This window comes from Mercenaria mercenaria, chromosome 11 (genome assembly GCF_021730395.1).
Source record: "Mercenaria mercenaria strain notata chromosome 11, MADL_Memer_1, whole genome shotgun sequence".
NCBI classification, from domain to species: Eukaryota; Metazoa; Mollusca; class Bivalvia; order Venerida; family Veneridae; genus Mercenaria; species Mercenaria mercenaria.
This window is the reverse complement of record NC_069371.1, coordinates 27,234,359-27,251,189: the sequence shown is the minus strand read 5'-3', so window position 1 is coordinate 27,251,189 and position 16,831 is coordinate 27,234,359. Positions and strand designations below refer to the sequence as shown.

The 16,831-nt window shown below is 34.1% G+C and overlaps 1 protein-coding gene across 8 annotated transcripts in view; it reads left to right on the top strand.

Annotated features, from left to right (window-relative positions):
• The window catches only part of LOC123531715 (rho GTPase-activating protein 15-like), a 67,725-nt gene extending 51,807 nt beyond the window's left edge, over positions 1–15,918 (top strand). For all 8 annotated transcript variants that reach the window (XM_053518772.1, XM_053518771.1, XM_053518769.1 and 5 more), the window contains 5 exons: positions 350–448; positions 1,480–1,557; positions 3,538–3,669; positions 4,843–4,948; positions 6,503–15,918. In XM_053518772.1, coding sequence (XP_053374747.1) covers positions 350–448; positions 1,480–1,557; positions 3,538–3,669; positions 4,843–4,948; positions 6,503–6,674 — 587 coding nt within the window. In that variant the 3' untranslated portion in view covers positions 6,675–15,918. The remainder of the gene's footprint in view (positions 1–349; positions 449–1,479; positions 1,558–3,537; positions 3,670–4,842; positions 4,949–6,502) is intronic.
• Positions 15,919–16,831: the final 913 nt, after the last annotated feature.

Sequence of the window (16,831 nt, the reverse complement as noted above, 5' to 3'; positions counted from 1 at the left end):
TAACCCTAACCCTACTAAATTTCTATAATGAACTTGTTCATCTTTCAATTTGGACAGAATCATAACTGTAAAAGGGGTGCTTACCAAAAAGATACTGACTGAATGGCGAACAGTGCAGATCATGATCAGACTGCACAAATGTGCAGTCTGATCATGATATACACTGGTCGCATTGGCAGAATCAATCGTGTCCAGCATGATATGGGTTAATTTCAACATCATAATTTTATTGTTTTTATTGAGGTTTAATTTCATGAAGTGATACAACTCTGAAATCCATGAAAATTAGCCCCCTATAATTAACAATAATAGTTTGACAGAACTTCATGATTCTTGCTTTTATTTTCAGATGCTGTGTTTGGTTCTGAAATCAAACAGTTGTGTGCCAAAGAAAAAACAAAAGTGCCAATGTTTGTTGTCAAGTCAATAGATGCTATTGAAAAAAGAGGTAAACACATGCATTATTATATATACATTGTATATTGATATTTGAAGTTTTCTTTAGTTTAAATATAAAAGCAGTTAAAGAGAAAGCTCTTAAAGTGTATGTTAATAAGATCAGAAGACCATCAGGATTTCAAATTAGAACCTCAGACTTTTTAACCTAAGTTTGGGGTCAAGTTTCGGAATACAACTTTACCATTGGTCAGTTTTAAAATTGTCCTCCCAAAGAAACAGTCAGATTTCAGCTTTGACAGTTGTCTTTAAACAAAGTTGTGTAACATTGGTCAGTGGATTTTTGAGAATATAGTCAGATCTGACCTCTCAGGGAATTTAGTACATCCAGACCTGTCTCTCTTATAATAAAGGAGAAAACAGTCTTATGTAAACATCAATAGTTTTGGTATAACTATACCACCAGATACAAAAGATATAATGGCTTTGTTAGTGTCATATGTGTCAGTTTGTTGGTCAGTCCATTTGTAATCCTTGTCTAGAGGCATATCTCTGAAAACTTTCAATAATACATCTGAATGTTTTCCATCATAATACATGCACAAACTAAGTCACACTTTATGTCCATTTTGTCATCATTTTCCAAACAGCAGAGATTTTCAAAAGACATCATCAGTTGTGTATTTTTTGAAGATAGGGCAAAGCACATGACACAGGTCACTAGGTCCAAGGTCAAGGCTATACTTGAAGGTCAAAGGTCATGATAGATTTCAGTTTTTACATTTCCTGTATCAGAGCAGAATTTATGGGTAATAATTACCTCCAGTTGAATGTTGTTTTGTCTATATTGTAACTGTGGGTAAATAAAGAAAACTGATACAATGTTTCAAAGGCGACTGTGGTGGCAGTTGCTATACACCAAACATTGTTAGTCATTTCAAAGTTCGTAGCATAGAAAATCTATTTCTAACAGGATTTGCTTGCAATCTATTAAACCTTTGTTTTCATTTGATATCAGTGAGACAGTGTTTGTCATTCCAGACCTTGTGAAAGGAAATGAGAAATATGTTTTGAATATTTCAGGTTTGGAGCATGAAGGTATATACAGAATAGGTGGAAATATATCACAGATACAAAAGTTACGATGTATGGTTGATCAAGGTAAAGAAAATTTATATTTACATGTGAAAATGCTTTTTCTATGATGATCCTTTACACTGCATTTTCCACTATGATTAGTTAGACCTTAGGCCACAGAAAAGATGTTGCTACAGTTTACATGTGTAATGTTATCATATATGAAATATGAGTATATTTTACTGGATGTTCACAATGGAAAACCTGCATTGTAACAATGTTAGGACATTTTTTTCAAACTTCGGCAGCACTAGATATGTTAAAACAGAAAATAAAACTCAAAATATACTGTATGAATTGTAGGTAATTATGTTTCAAAGGAGTACATAAAAGTTTGATTGAAAGGAATTTTCGAAAGAGAAAGACATGGCTAAAGTATGCTTTGAAAATAAAGTCATTTCATCTTTTTAAACACCTAATGTGTTTAATTCTTACTTCAAACTGCAGGACAGTTGTAACTTCCTTTGAAATTACTTGTTGGCTACTGTCATTTACATGACCAGGTCACACCTAATAAGCAGACATCCCAACTCTCTCGATCCAATCGGGTTTCTCCCGATTCTGGTTGTAAAACCCGATCACCCCGATCAGAAGTCTCAATCTCCCGATTAAAAAAAACAACAACAAAACAACATAAACAACAAAAAACACAAAAATTATGAAATAATCCACTTCTTTGCGCCTATCTGATACTGTATCACTGCACTACTGACGAGTCTGTAAACAACAGCTTTCAGATATTTTCGCACCTTATTCTACCCGTGCTGATTAGTTTTTATTACACGATTTAACAAAGCCAGGTGTTGATTAATGTGTCACAATTGAAATTAAAATCCAGACATTAGATATCTAATTAAATTCAATCAAATTTAGATTAGAAATTACACTGGCTTTACCTTTTTCTGTAACTTTTTGAAATCGAAAGTAGATGGTCGCCGAGTCAACTTGCTAGGTTTTAAAAAACATTTCTCTTAAATTATTTTGATAAGAGGAAATGTCATGTTAAATTTTAATATCACTTACTATCAAATGCTGTTAAACTGTCTTTGCATCATAACAATTTGTCAAACACATCCTTTTAACTGGAGATTTAGGCAAATCTACGAAAGTGTAACAATACCCGGACATTCAATTTTGGATAACAGAATTTTGATCAATAAAAGTATTTGAGCCAGGGGTTTTAAATACTGGTTGACAGGGATGAGAATCAAACAGTAAATTTTCTATTGCTTGAACTTTTATTCTTTTAGCTATATACATTTTGTTTTTACAGTTCTAACAGCTGTACTGTTTGTCATGTAAAATTCACCTGGGGAGTCTTCTTTCCAACAAAAGAAATAGAAGTGCAGGTTTAATTCTCAGTGGTGTTTTGAATTTAGACATAGTGCTTAAAGTGCCATAACTATTTAATTTTGCACAGAAGGCTTCATGTATTATTGTTCCAAAACATTAAAAATGCATGAATAATAAGATATGGACAAGTGAATTTTCTTAAGACTAGTGATTTTATAAGGGCAAATAAGTTTATATTATCATTAGATTTGTTAAAAGCTTCGTTATCATGACATAATAACCGCGGTATAAATCTCCCACTTGAACACCTCAGTCTCCCACTTCGGAAAGCAAAAACTCCCACTTGGCATTCAGAAAAAGTTGGGATGTCTGAATAAGATCTGACTGGAACAAACTTCATCAACAGTTACTGACAATTTCCCCTTGTATTTCACTGTATTACAAGGTGTACTGTGAAATCATATATAATCATGGGGAATAAATTTTAGGAGTTTCATTGTTGAGTAAATTCACAAAATTTAATCTCAATGAACAATTGAAATTCCTATTTGTATTATGTTGAAGAGTAGATATCTATGAAATTGTGTCCCCACAAAATAACCGTTTTTGTCAAAACCACAAAATTACATGCCCACGAAATTAAATGATTCCACAGAATATTTTGACAATTCAACAAAGAACATGTTAAGAAAATGATAATTATGTTTACAGGAGAACAGTATGACCTAGATGATCCAATGTGGGATGTGAATGTTCTAGCTGGGACGTTAAAATTGTTTTTCAGAGAGCTCAAAGATCCATTGTTTACTTATGCTTTATTCGATAAATTTCTCAAACATTTTTGTAAGTATAAACTGGTTTTAAAATTTATATTTTTTTAGCTCACCCGAACCAAAGGTTCAAGGTGAGCTATTAGTATAGGTGGATGGTCCGGCATCCGTCATCCACATTTTCATTTAAACATCTTCTCCTCTGAAACTTCTGGTCAGAATAATGCCAAATTTGGTCTGTAGCATCCTGGCGAGGTCCTTTATCAAAGTATTCAAATGGGGGCACTTCGCCCCTGTTTGGGGTCGCTAGAGCTGAAAATAGAAAAACCTTTAAACAACTTCTTCTCATGAACTGCTTGATGGATCTTCATCAAACTTTGTCTGTAGCATCATTATATGGTCCTCTCCCAAATTTGTTCAAATTGGGGCTCTTGGCCTCTTTTAGGGGCTGCTAGATCTAAAAATAGAAAAAACTAGCTAAACTGTAATAATGCATATTGAATAAGGGAGAAAAGTGCTAAACAGTGTACTGTTCTACTGAGTAAGAATCAAGTGTCTTCATATTCAGTTATGAACCAGTTGTGAATTGATATATTCATATTCATATTTGATATAGAAAACAGATAGTAGGAATGCACTTGGCAGTTAATCCAGAGAGCCCAGTCCAGGCACTGAAAATCTCTGTGATGTTATTGTTGCCCACCTTACAGACCAGTACTGGTTCCTCCCAGGAAAATGTGATTGATGTTTATTAGTGCTCTACAATGAACATGTGAACTTACAAGGCGGTCTGTTCACAAAGAGCTCTGTTCCCAAAGAGCTAGGCTAAATAAGCCGAACTTGTGTATCGAAAATGTCTTTTTCTGGTCCTGCTCTGGGGCCTTTATTATGCGTTGTCCTCTGGTCAGTTTGTTCTATGCTTGTGGATGGTGAATATTTTGTGCTATTGAGTAGAGTCTGTTTACATATTCGTAGGTAGGTGAAGCACCTTGGAATGGATTTATCATGAAAAGGATGGCATATAAATTTAGAATGCATAATCTAACAGTAGTTTGCATCATAAAGTTTTAGGAATGTTACAGATCTGACATGAAATTAAACATGGAATGAAATAGTTTGGCAACTTAATATATATCTACAATTACACAAATTCAGCTGGCTAAAACTATACAAACATAACATGTTTTATTGCCGATTTGTGGATACAAGTACATATATATGAGTGTAATCTTTTTATCTGTTTCAGTAAATGAAAAAGCATCGGAAAGATTGAAAGGAATTAAAGCGACTATAGATGAATTACCAAAGCAGAATTATGAAACTATAAAAGTTCTCTTTAAGCACCTGTCAAAGTAAGTATTACTAATACATGTTTTTAAATGAAACTAGCAAGGCTTCAGTTATTTTATAAAATGTATATACTTTAGATTATTTTGAAACAGTTTTATAATGGTAATAGCTGCTTCCACCCAATAAATGTGAATTATGTGAGATCAATCAAATAGCACATAGTCTGACATTTCATCCTACCTGGACTTTCTTAGTGTGAGCTATTAGTATAGATGGATGGTCTGTTGTCCATTCATTGTCCTTTGCCAGTTGTTTTACTTAAACATTTTCATCTCTGAAATTACTGTTTAGAATTACACCAAATGTGGTCATTAGCATCCTTGTAAATTCTCTCATGGTTGTTCAGACGTTTCTGCATAGCCCCGTTTTGGGGCCACTGCAGCTAAAAACAGAAAAATGCCTTTGAACATTTCCTTCTCATGAACCACTTGATAGATATAGACTAAACTTGGTCTTTAGCTTCCTCTTACAGTCCTTTCACAAGAGTATTTTAAATGTTGTTCATTTAGTTCTGCTTTGTCCCTTTAAGGGATCACCATAAGCTAAAACTGGAACCTTTGAATGATTTCTTCTCATGAAATACTTGATGTATCTTCATCAAACTTGGTCTTTAACATTCTGGTATGAACCTCATTTATTCAAATGGTTCTGTATGGCATCTCATAAAGGCAGCCACAATAAAACAAAATAGAAAAACCTTGAAATAACTTTTAATGAACTGCTTAATGGATGTTGATCAAAGTTGGTCAAACCAGGATCTTAAGGTCACAATCTTTCTCAGGTGAGCAACTTTAATTAAGGCCTCTTGTTTCTTTCTCTGGCCAAATCTTTTCATTCCACGTATTTTCATCATCTTCAGTAATTGTTCAGTGTAGACGGGTATACTTGTGATTTTGTACGACATACTGCTAGTTTGATACATTTATCTACAAATAAAAACCACCTACACATTTCATGTCCAAACCACATAATCTTATCTCTGTTTAGGATAATTATGAAACTTGGGTTGAATGTTTTTGCTCTTATGGAGGATGTGCAGAACCCATGATCTGAGGATGCCAAACCAGGGTCAAGGTGACCAATGATGTTCAAACCCTGTTTTACACAGTTTGCTCCAATTTAGAAGAAATATCAAATTTTATGTCTTTAAATAAAACTCTTCATGATGACATCTGTTTTCTTAAACAAATTGCAAACACCACACTTTTGATGTATGCACCTTGCAACACTTCTGTCCATAATGACGTCCCTTGAATACATCTTCCACAAGCATGATGTTACATATCTGACAATTAAATTTGCAACAAGGGAAAGTCAATTCAACAAATTTGTTTTTGTTTCCTTGACGACATTTGTCCAGTTTAAAGGTGTTCAGAAAAGGCTTTTATGTGTAAGAGGTAGTGGTTAGTACATAGACCAGTTACAGAGTGAATTAGAATTTGAATAAGTATGTCTTAGTACAGAAAGAAGCTCATCATTTCGACTAAATCTTACATTCTGTTACATGATATAATTATGTCTTATTTTCATCTAATTGTCAACAATGTATTTGACAGAGTGAAAGACCTTTGCAAAGAGAACAAGATGGGTTCCCATCAGCTGGCAATCGTTTTTGGACCAACTTTGATATGGCCAGAGGTCCAGCATCAGAACCTAGCAACAAGCATGGTTTACCAGAGTCGAATCGTGGAATACACTCTCCTAGAATATGAAAAAATATTTAGATGAAAGTTAGAAAACCTTGCATATTATGCAGTATATGTAATATTTGATCCCAACAGTATACAATGTATCATGTTGTATGTAATGAACAACCATTTATAGTGGGTTTCCATACACACTGTGAACAACTATGTATACACAGAATGACATTACTTCTGCATATACGTAAATGATCAAAATTATTTTGACAGTTTCTGCACAGTCTCTGAACATGAAGCGGTTACATCTCTTTAACTTGTGACAAGAAGGTGACTACATCTCAACAGTTTCTGTTAAATCCCTTGCATAGAACTTGGCTATATTAATGTTAAGTTTTGCCATGAACTTGGCTATCTTGATAAGCTGATAGTTTTTTCTAAGGATCTTGCGTAGTGCTTGCCTATCTTGATAAGCTTTGTTTCTTTTTGTGGCATAGAATTGAACTATCTTGATAGACTTGCAGTTCTTTTAAGGTCATGTCATAGAACTGGGCTTTCCTGGTAAGCTGACAGTTTCTGTAAAACCCCTTGCAAAGAACTGAGCTATCTTGATAAATTTCATTTCTTTTAAGGTCATGTCATAGAATTGGACTATCTTGATAAACATGACAATGTTTCCTACACTCTGACTTTAAAATAACTAAATTTGGTTATTCAGCCATATATTACAGCTTTTCTTTTTGATGTAACTAGATGTTATGTGTATAGGCAGAACTAAATGATTTTGTTAATAGTTTTTATTCTCCAGAAAGTACTACAGTATCATAGCATACAGTTTAAGTTTTGATGGTTCTTATTGTTTGAAGACTGTCAGAATGTTGCCTATATTTCTCTTACTTGTAGCCCCATGTGGTTCTGGGACGATCTATGTATGAAAAGAATTGGAACCACTGCCTTACTCTTGCATGATCGTAAGAGGCGACTAATAGGGTCTTAACACTTGATTTTGCTGTAACTCTGTGATTCCAGCAGGTATGCAAATTTTGATTCCATACCTCGTGTTTTTATTTCAATATAAATGAGATGTGAAACCAAAATTTGTAGTCCTGTGGCGCCATATAACCTATACTGTGTTGGTATGCCGTAAAACCCAAATAAATAAATAAATTCTCTTACTTGTAAGGTTTTAATGCATATTTTCTATAAATTGTGATTTTTCAGTTTGAAGTATACAGTCATTTAATTTTGGAAAAACACCACAACTGTACTTTCATTAGTGTAATATTGATGTACTCAGTGATTTTCATTAAATTTCCCACTGTATAATGATTCATTCTCTGACACATGTAAAACTTTTATCATTCCATCATAGACCTTTGGTGTCATTGATACAAAAAATGGCTCTGCTTTTAACAAACTACTGAAGTTAACATTTTATCTTTTTTCGCCATTATGGAGACTGTCATATATGCACAACCTTGTTGAGTTTAGCATACATGTATGTTCTTTAGTTTATTTATAGTTTCCATCAGAAAAATTTGGTCATTTGAGGTGTTGGAAGAGAGTGGAAGATACAGATGTTCCAAATTTAAAACTTCACGTAATACATGAACCTCTATAAGGCAAAACTGAAAGGCGTATTGTAGTCGTATAAGCTACCACTGGTTTCATAGTCCAGAATTTTTTCACTGCATCTTTGTTTGGGTTTACTGAAACATACTGGTTTAGTAGTACATGTACAAACATGCCCATATTCACTATAAAACATTCCAGGTTTCATATTCCTCATAATGCTTTTTATATATACACACAAGATTCTGTTTATTATAACTGTACAATGCATTATTGAGGTCTAGGGTCCAATTGAATGAGTTTGTTTAAGGAGGATCCAATTAGATACTGTTGCAAGCTCCAAAATGAATGGAACATGTTAAACATTTGTGATTTGTGAAAGACTACTGTTAATTGCTTTGATATCTTTACCTCATTGCAAAAAAAGATTAGTGCATTGAAATAAAGTACCACTTATCGAGTTTCTGTGCTGAAGTGATGGTGAGTGCTGATGAGTGATGATGAGTGCTGATGAGTGCTGCAAAGCACTTGTAGAACTAGAGGTGTGACCAGAAACAAATAGTTAAAAGTCAGTAATTGTTTGTACTGTCTTCTCTTTTTGTGCAAATTGGCATGGTTCCAAAGTAATTGCCATTTGGTCCTGATGATTAATTGTTTAATACAGACTGTGTGAAGACAACTACGAAGACATGTTTGACTTGTGTCAGTGGGAGACATTTAACCAGAAATTAACTAAAGATCCCTTAATACACATATCAGTAGGGCATTGTAGAACATTCCAGCGTTAATATTTTTTTTATTTATAAGGATTTCAAATGTATTTTTGTATGGATCATCTTATTTAAATAATATCATTCCTTTTTGTGGCAAAATCGTTTAAATTCTTTTTAAAAAACGATGCAGAAACATGTTTACATGCAATTACAATGATTAAATTACATGCAATTATAATGATTATCCCTTACCCTGCTAAATTTCTGTAATGAACTTGTCCATCTTTCAATTTGGACAGTACCATTGACTGTTTAAAGGGGTGCTTATGAAAAAGATACTGGCTGAATGGCGAACAGTGCAGACCATGATCAGACTGCACAGATGTGCGTGCTGATCTTGGTCTGTATTAGTCGCAAAGGCAGAATCACTTGCTGCCAGCAGGCTAAGGGTTAAATTAATGTTTTTTTGTATTCATGCATGTGTCAACTCTGTCTTTAACACATATAACAGCAGGGTATATAATTATGTATATGCTTGAACACCAGAAAAAAGTTAAATCTTAAAATATTTGCACCATTAACATATATAGTTGCATCATTTTCATAATGAAAGTTACGTTAATCATATCAGACACATATGTTGTACATATCCATGTAAGTTGTACTCGTTAATAAAATGAAAATAAGGACAAAAAGTGATTGTATTTCTCGTTTAATTAAGAAATAAAGGTCTCCTTCGATGAGACAGTTTATACATACTTTATGTTAATTTGAGGTAAATAAAAGTGTACATTTTGTGGGAAAATGTGTATTTTTTACTTTGATTGAAACTAAAGTTCATTAAACTTCATTTTGCATTGGTTTTAATTGAAGTCAGCAACATAAAATAATATTAACTTTTTTTTCAAAATAGTCTTTTCATCATTTTCATGTTCAGTTCAGATATTTTCTCCTTTCCTACAAATTTGTCTGTCGCATAAACCAACCCCCTCACAGTTTGGAGCGCAGTTTCTCAGCATGTAAATTTGAACCAAGGTTCATACTCTATATACATGTGATACTGAAACATGATAAAGTGAGTAAAATAATGTTGATAATCTCAAAGGGGTTACTATGAATTATACCCAACAAGTTTTTTCTTTTGTTCTTTATTTGCAAAAGTATGTCAGTAAGTTTGTACCACTTTCAAAGTACCCACATTATATGGATGTTTGAGAGATAAAAATTTTGCCTAAAATGTGTACAGGTGGCTTTAAAAACTAGAATACTTCAGTATGTCCTTACCTAAATCGAAAGAAGATTATAAATGAACTTTCTTAAACAATGTTTTTCAAGGTATATGAATCAAACAGTTGTTTTCCATCATGTGTTTCTGTTAACATGTATGTTTCATCTATAGATTAATAACTGTGTTCATAAGATATTTTTCAAAATATTACTATTGTGCAGTAGAAGTTGGTGTTCTTGTTACATTTTTCCACAAGAAAAATGGCATTGATTAGTGGTGCATGTCTTTTTTGCCAAATTAATTGTTGAGAATTTTATATTTGTAAACTTTGTAACATAGTTTCTGAAATATAGCGACTTTGTTTTGTTAGACAATAAAGTAGAATATATTCTTTGATTCGAGATTGTATCGCTCAAGTATTCAGCGTAATTTTAGGAGCATGTTTTTTTATCAATTTCTGAAGTATTCACTTTTAACACCATTATAATGATTATTATTTCATACTTGTTTAAATTTAACCAATAGAATGCTTTTCTTTCAGTCACATGATGATACAATAGAAACCAGTATTGTACTGTGTGATTTAAAATATATTCACGGTCTTATATATATATATATAACAATGTCCGAAATCTACAGCCCAGAAAGGCCATATTTCTTTTCTTATTGGACGGGACCTTCCAGTTCATTAATACAAGGAGTCGATCGGGATTACTTTCCTTGTGTAATGCATTTCTGCTGCAGACACCAGTAAAATGAAAAATAAAAGCTGGGATAACTTTCTTATTTCTGAACAAAACATATAAGTGTGAGTATTCAGTTTCTGAGTTAGAACATTTCCTATCCGATGATCATGGTTTCAGTTATATCAGTGATGAAAAGTTGTTGGGGGTTTTTTTTGATGCTGGAGTAAAAATGATATCTAACATTAGTATACATATTCTGAGAGAAAAATTTCAACTTCTAATGTTTGTTGTATCAGAAAATGGTTCCAGTCGTCATTTAAAAATCCTGTGTGGATATTTGCTTTTCTGTCATTCCTTTTTTAGCTCACCTGTCACGAAGTGACAAGGTGAGCTATTGTGACCGCTTGATGTGCGTCGTCCGTCAACAATTTGTAAAAAAGTCTTCTTGAAAACCACTGGGCAGAATTACACCAAACTTCACAGGAATGATCCTTGGGTGGCCCCCTGTCAAAATTGTTCAAAGAATTGAATTCCATGCAAAACTCTGGTTGCCATGGCAACCGAAAGGAAAAACTTTAAAAATCTTCTACTCAAAAACCAGAAGCCCTAGAGCTTAGATATTTGGTGTGAAGCATTGCCTAGTGGACCTCTACCAAGTTTGTTCAAATCATGACCCCGGGGTCAAAATTGACCCCGCCCCAGGGGTCAATTGATTTTACATAAGAAAATCTTAAAAAATCTTCTATTCAAAAACCAGAAGCCCTAGAGCTTAGATATGTGACATGTAGCATTGCCTAGTGGACCTCTACTAAAATTGTTCAATCATGACCCCGGGGTCAAAATTGACCCCGCCCCAGGGGTCACTTGATTTTACATAGGAAAACCTTCAAAAAATTCCTAAAAATAAACCAGAAGGCCTAGAGCTTAGATATTTCACATGTAGCATTAATTGCCTAGTAAACCTCTACAAAATTGTTCAAATCATGACCCCACCCCAGGGGTCACTTGATTTTACATAGGAAAATATTAAAAAATCTTCTTCTCAAAAACCAGAAGCCCTAGAGCTTAGATATTTGACATGTAGCATTGCCTAGTGGACCTCTACTAAAGTTTTTCAAAACATGACCGGGGGTCAAAATTGACCACGCCCTAGAGGTCACTTGATTTTACATAGGAAAGTCTTCAAAAAATTTCTAAAAATAAACCAGAAGGCCTAGAGCTTAGATATTTCACATGTAGCATTGCCTAGTAGACCTCTAAAACATTTGTTCAAATCATGACCCCCCTGGGTCAAAATTGACCCTGCCCCAGGGGTCACTTGATTTTACATAGGAAAATCTTCAAAAAATTTCTAAAAATAAACCAGAAGGCCTAGTAGATCTTAGATATTTCACCTGTAGCATTGCCTAGTGGACCTCTACAAAATTTGTTCAAATCATGTCCCGCGGGGTTAAAATTGACCCAGCCCCAGAGGTCACTTGATTTTACATAGGAAAATCTTTAAAAAATTTCTAAAAATAAACCAGAAGGCCTAGATCTTAGATATTTGACATGTAGCATTGTCTAGTAGACTTCTACAAAATTTGTTCAAATCATGACCCCGCCCCATGAGGTTACTTGATTGTACATAGAAAAATCTTCAAAATTTTCTAAAAATAAACCAGAAGAGCTTAGATATTTGACATGTAGCATTGCCTAGTGGACCTCTACAAAAAAAATTCAAATCTTGACCCCCCAGGGTCAAATTGACCCAGCCCCAGGGGTTACTTTATTTTATGTTACTATAAATAGCTTATTTATTAACTTCTTTATTATTGGCCGTAGGGAAAAACCGAGACCACTTTTCTGTGGTACAACATGGATGGTACCTCCAATTTTTTGGTGTATTTTGACATATCTGTACCTTATAGAAAATTTCAACTATATTTACTCATGATTCTTTTGATTGATCTTGATTATGATTTTTTGACCTTCCTGTCCTGAAGTGCAATGATAACAGGTGAGCGATATAGGGCCATTATGGCCCTCTTGTTTATTGTTATGGTATGAAGTAAGGCAATTTAACAGTGTTGACTATAATACTGAATCCAGTTGGACTTGTACACAACAGTAGACTGAATCCAGTTGGACTTGTACACAACAGTAGACCCGCCGTTACATGACTGAAATACTGTTGAAAAACGGCGTTAAACCCAAAACAAACAAAACACAACAGTAGAAACCCAATTTGGACAAGGTATTACTGCTGTATACTCATCCAATAGAATTCAGTATGGTACTCAACATTGTTAAACTGCCTCAGGGTCAGTGTTCATTGGTGTTTTAAATATACAGTGAAACACCGCTCGCTCGAGCATCGATGACTCGAATACCCGGGCTCGCTCGAGCAATTCATTTGGTCCCGGCCGATTTCCTTCTATTTTCTATGTGATATTACCATGGCTGGGTCGAGCATCGATAACTCGATCGCTCGAGCATGACAACTGGTCCTTGTGTATTAATTTACTCTTTGTTGCTTCTGGCTGACTCGAGCAGAGGTGTCAAAATTTTTCACACCTTCGGCAGTCAGAATGTATCGGTTGATTAAACATTTTCACACACATTGAGAATTGCGAGTATATTCCCAGACTATCTTAAATGTTTGTTTGCCGGTATATTTGATCTTATGATGAGATTAATTATCGATAAAAGCTTAAAGAAAAGTTTTATTGATGAAATATCGATCAATTACTGATAAAGCATCTTTTCTGCGGGATCGAGAAGATAGTTATTAGATCTTAGTATTTTAATCAGCAGTTGTTTGCATGCAAATGAAGGAAATAATATAGCCGTTTCATAAAATTGAGACGATAATTATGATATGCATTTGCTGATGAATAAAAAAAAAATCTTAGTTGTTTCTTCACATATGCCATTTACAAATTACATATTGTAACGTCTATCAATAGATAACGTTTGTTTTTTAAAATATCACTTGTATGTTATTATTACGCATCACCGTTTACTCTGCAAACGGTCCCGATGACAATTGGTAAAACAAACATTAGTTTTCTTCGTAGTGAAAATACTATTTTTATTATTCACTTGTACTGACTACACTTAGATGCGAAAGAATATGAATTATAAATAATCAGAAATTCTTTGCAAACTATACTTCAGTACAGATAGTGGTGTATATAAATACCTACATGAACGTAGTGATATACATTCCATGATAATAAAATGTTTAAGAAATCTGGAAACTTCATAGAACTATTTGACAATTTTTCAACATAGATCTCAAAACATCATGACACTTTGACAACATGACGCAATGCATGTGACACTGAACAGGTAAAATAGATATAAGTTGTTAAGAACCATTAAAATTATTAAATAGAAAGAAGATTTTTTGTTTTAATTGTAAGATAGAAATATATTTCACTCATGAACACCATAATTTACATTTTCACTTGTGGCTGTGCCACTCAAGAAAATACTGCATAATGGTGTCAACTTGGTGAAATATATCTCGTCTTACACTGACAAACAAATATCCTCTGTATAATTCAAGGTTGGTAGTTTCATGTTGTTAGTACATGTATTTGAAAATTTAATTGCAAGTTTTTCAGTTTGTTGCAGTCCTGTCATTCAGTTGCAGTAGGTTAAGGGTTTGTTTCCTTTTTTCCTCCATTTCTCTCTCTGTATATAGCTTACAAAGAATGATCTATTGTTTTCCATAAATAAGTTATTAATCATTGTTACTTACTTATGAAGTGCTCACAAATCTTGTTGATATATCATTCCTGTTATATAGTCTATATGTTATATTGTACCCTATGTTTATACATATTTGTTAAGCACATTTTGATGAAATTGTTCAATCGAATAGACATAAGCAGAAGTTTGATATGACATTGTTTCATTGCCGGATATCCACGATTTCAGGATCTATGAATATTCATCAGGTTATGACGGATACAGCCCCCATGTTTGACATGTGTTGCACTTGGTATTACTCTGATGTACTTATAGGTCATGAGTTTTGTATCCAGAAATCTGCATAAATTCTGTTGGGGAGATATTGTGTGACTCTAGAAGTTAAGTATTATTAGTTCCCTACAAGTGGAACACTAGAGGGGACTATAGGAATGCCCTCAGTCCGTCTGTCCGCCCGTCCACAAGCCTTGATCCTGCAATAGCTCAAAAAAGTATTCAACCTAGGTTCATAAAATTTGGTATGTGAATAAAGGGCAATATGTAGATTATGTACATGACTTACGCTTCTAGGACAAAGGTCAAGGTCACTATTGAAGGTCAAGTAAAAATTGTTTCCGCTCGTTAACTTTTATATGCATTGATGGATTATCTTAGTACTGCACACAGATGTTTCCCATGAAGAGACAATGTGTCGACAATGTGTCGTATACATGGTCAAGATACTTGAATTTTAAGGAAAAAATAGTTTTTGTTTCTTAGCTCATAAATGCCTTTAAGCATTTTTAGTCCTAACACTGTTGCCAACAACCACAAGAGACAAACACTAAATTTTCCTCCGGTAAGGGACTTCTGTATTGCCACTGCAATACTCTGTCACTTGTTCTTCTAAAACAAGTGCATATTTGGTGATGCAAAACCAAAAATTGTTTTATTACATACACATTAACACTTGTATATGTTACAGGTCTACATTAGTTTTGATCATATGTGGGAGAAAAATTAAAAATATTAACATTTATTAACTTTTTAAACGTGAAAACTCACATTATGTGACATCACACACCAGTATGAAATTTATTTGTAACAGTTGTCACGGAAATACATTGATGTTGAAGACTTCGTTTAAGTTAAAATTGGAGTTTAAAAATGAGTATGTAATAAATATTTATGTTTTATGAAATTTGTACTGTGTAAGATTATACATATCCTTCAGTCAGAAACAGGCATATAATTACATGGAAATAAATATCAAAACTTAAGTTTTCAGAATATATATATATATAAATAGTTGATATATGTATATGTGTGTGTTTTTATGATATGCACTCATTATTGGTTCTTGTATACAGAAACTGACTCAATTCATCTTGGAAAATGTAACCGAAATATGTATTGAGAGTTATGAAAATAATAAAAAACTTTTGTTGAAATATTGTACGAGTTGGAGTTTAAATATACATATATTATTGATGACATGCGGAGAGCAGTGTAGACTGGTATCAGCCGCAAGAGTCTTTTGAAATAAATATGTGCAATAAATTCCTCTACAATAGCATTCTGAACAAGAGTGCCAGACTTTCACAAAATACGCCCGTCATCCAACTTGGCTTAATTCAAGGGATATAATCCAAGAGTGCCTTGGGCAGTTTGGGTGGTTATTGTACTTGGCCGAGATATTATGCCCACAAACATTGTCAGCAAGTTCGGTGAAGATCGGATGAAAACTGTTCAACGTGCGGGCAAGGTTAAATTCAGTTTTTATGCCCCCGAAGGGAGGCATATAGTTTTTGAACCGTCTGTCAGTCTGTCCGCAATTTTCGTGTCCGGTCCATATCTTTGTCATCGATGGATGGATTTTCAAATAACTTGGCATGAATGTGTACCACAGTAAGACGACGTGTTGCGTGCAAGACCCAGGTCCGTAGCTCAAAGGTCAAGGTCACACTTAGACATTAAAGGATAGTGCATTGATGGGCGTGTCCGGTCCATATCTTTGTCATCGATGGATGGATTTTCAAATAACTTGGCATGAATGTGTACCACAGTAAGACGACGTGTCGCGCGCAAGACCCAGGTCCGTAGCTCAAAGGTCAAGATCACACTTAGACATTAAAGGATAGTGTATTGATGGGCGTGTCCGGTCCATATCTTTGTCATCGATGGATGGATTTTCAAATAACTTGGCATGAATGTGTCCTCAGTAAGACGACGTGTCGCGCGCAAGACCCAGGTCCGTAGCTCAAAGGTCAAGGTCACAGACGTTAAAAGATAGTGCATTGATGGGCGTGTCCGGTCCATATCTTTGTCATCGATGGATGGATTTTCAAATAACTTGGCACGAATGTGT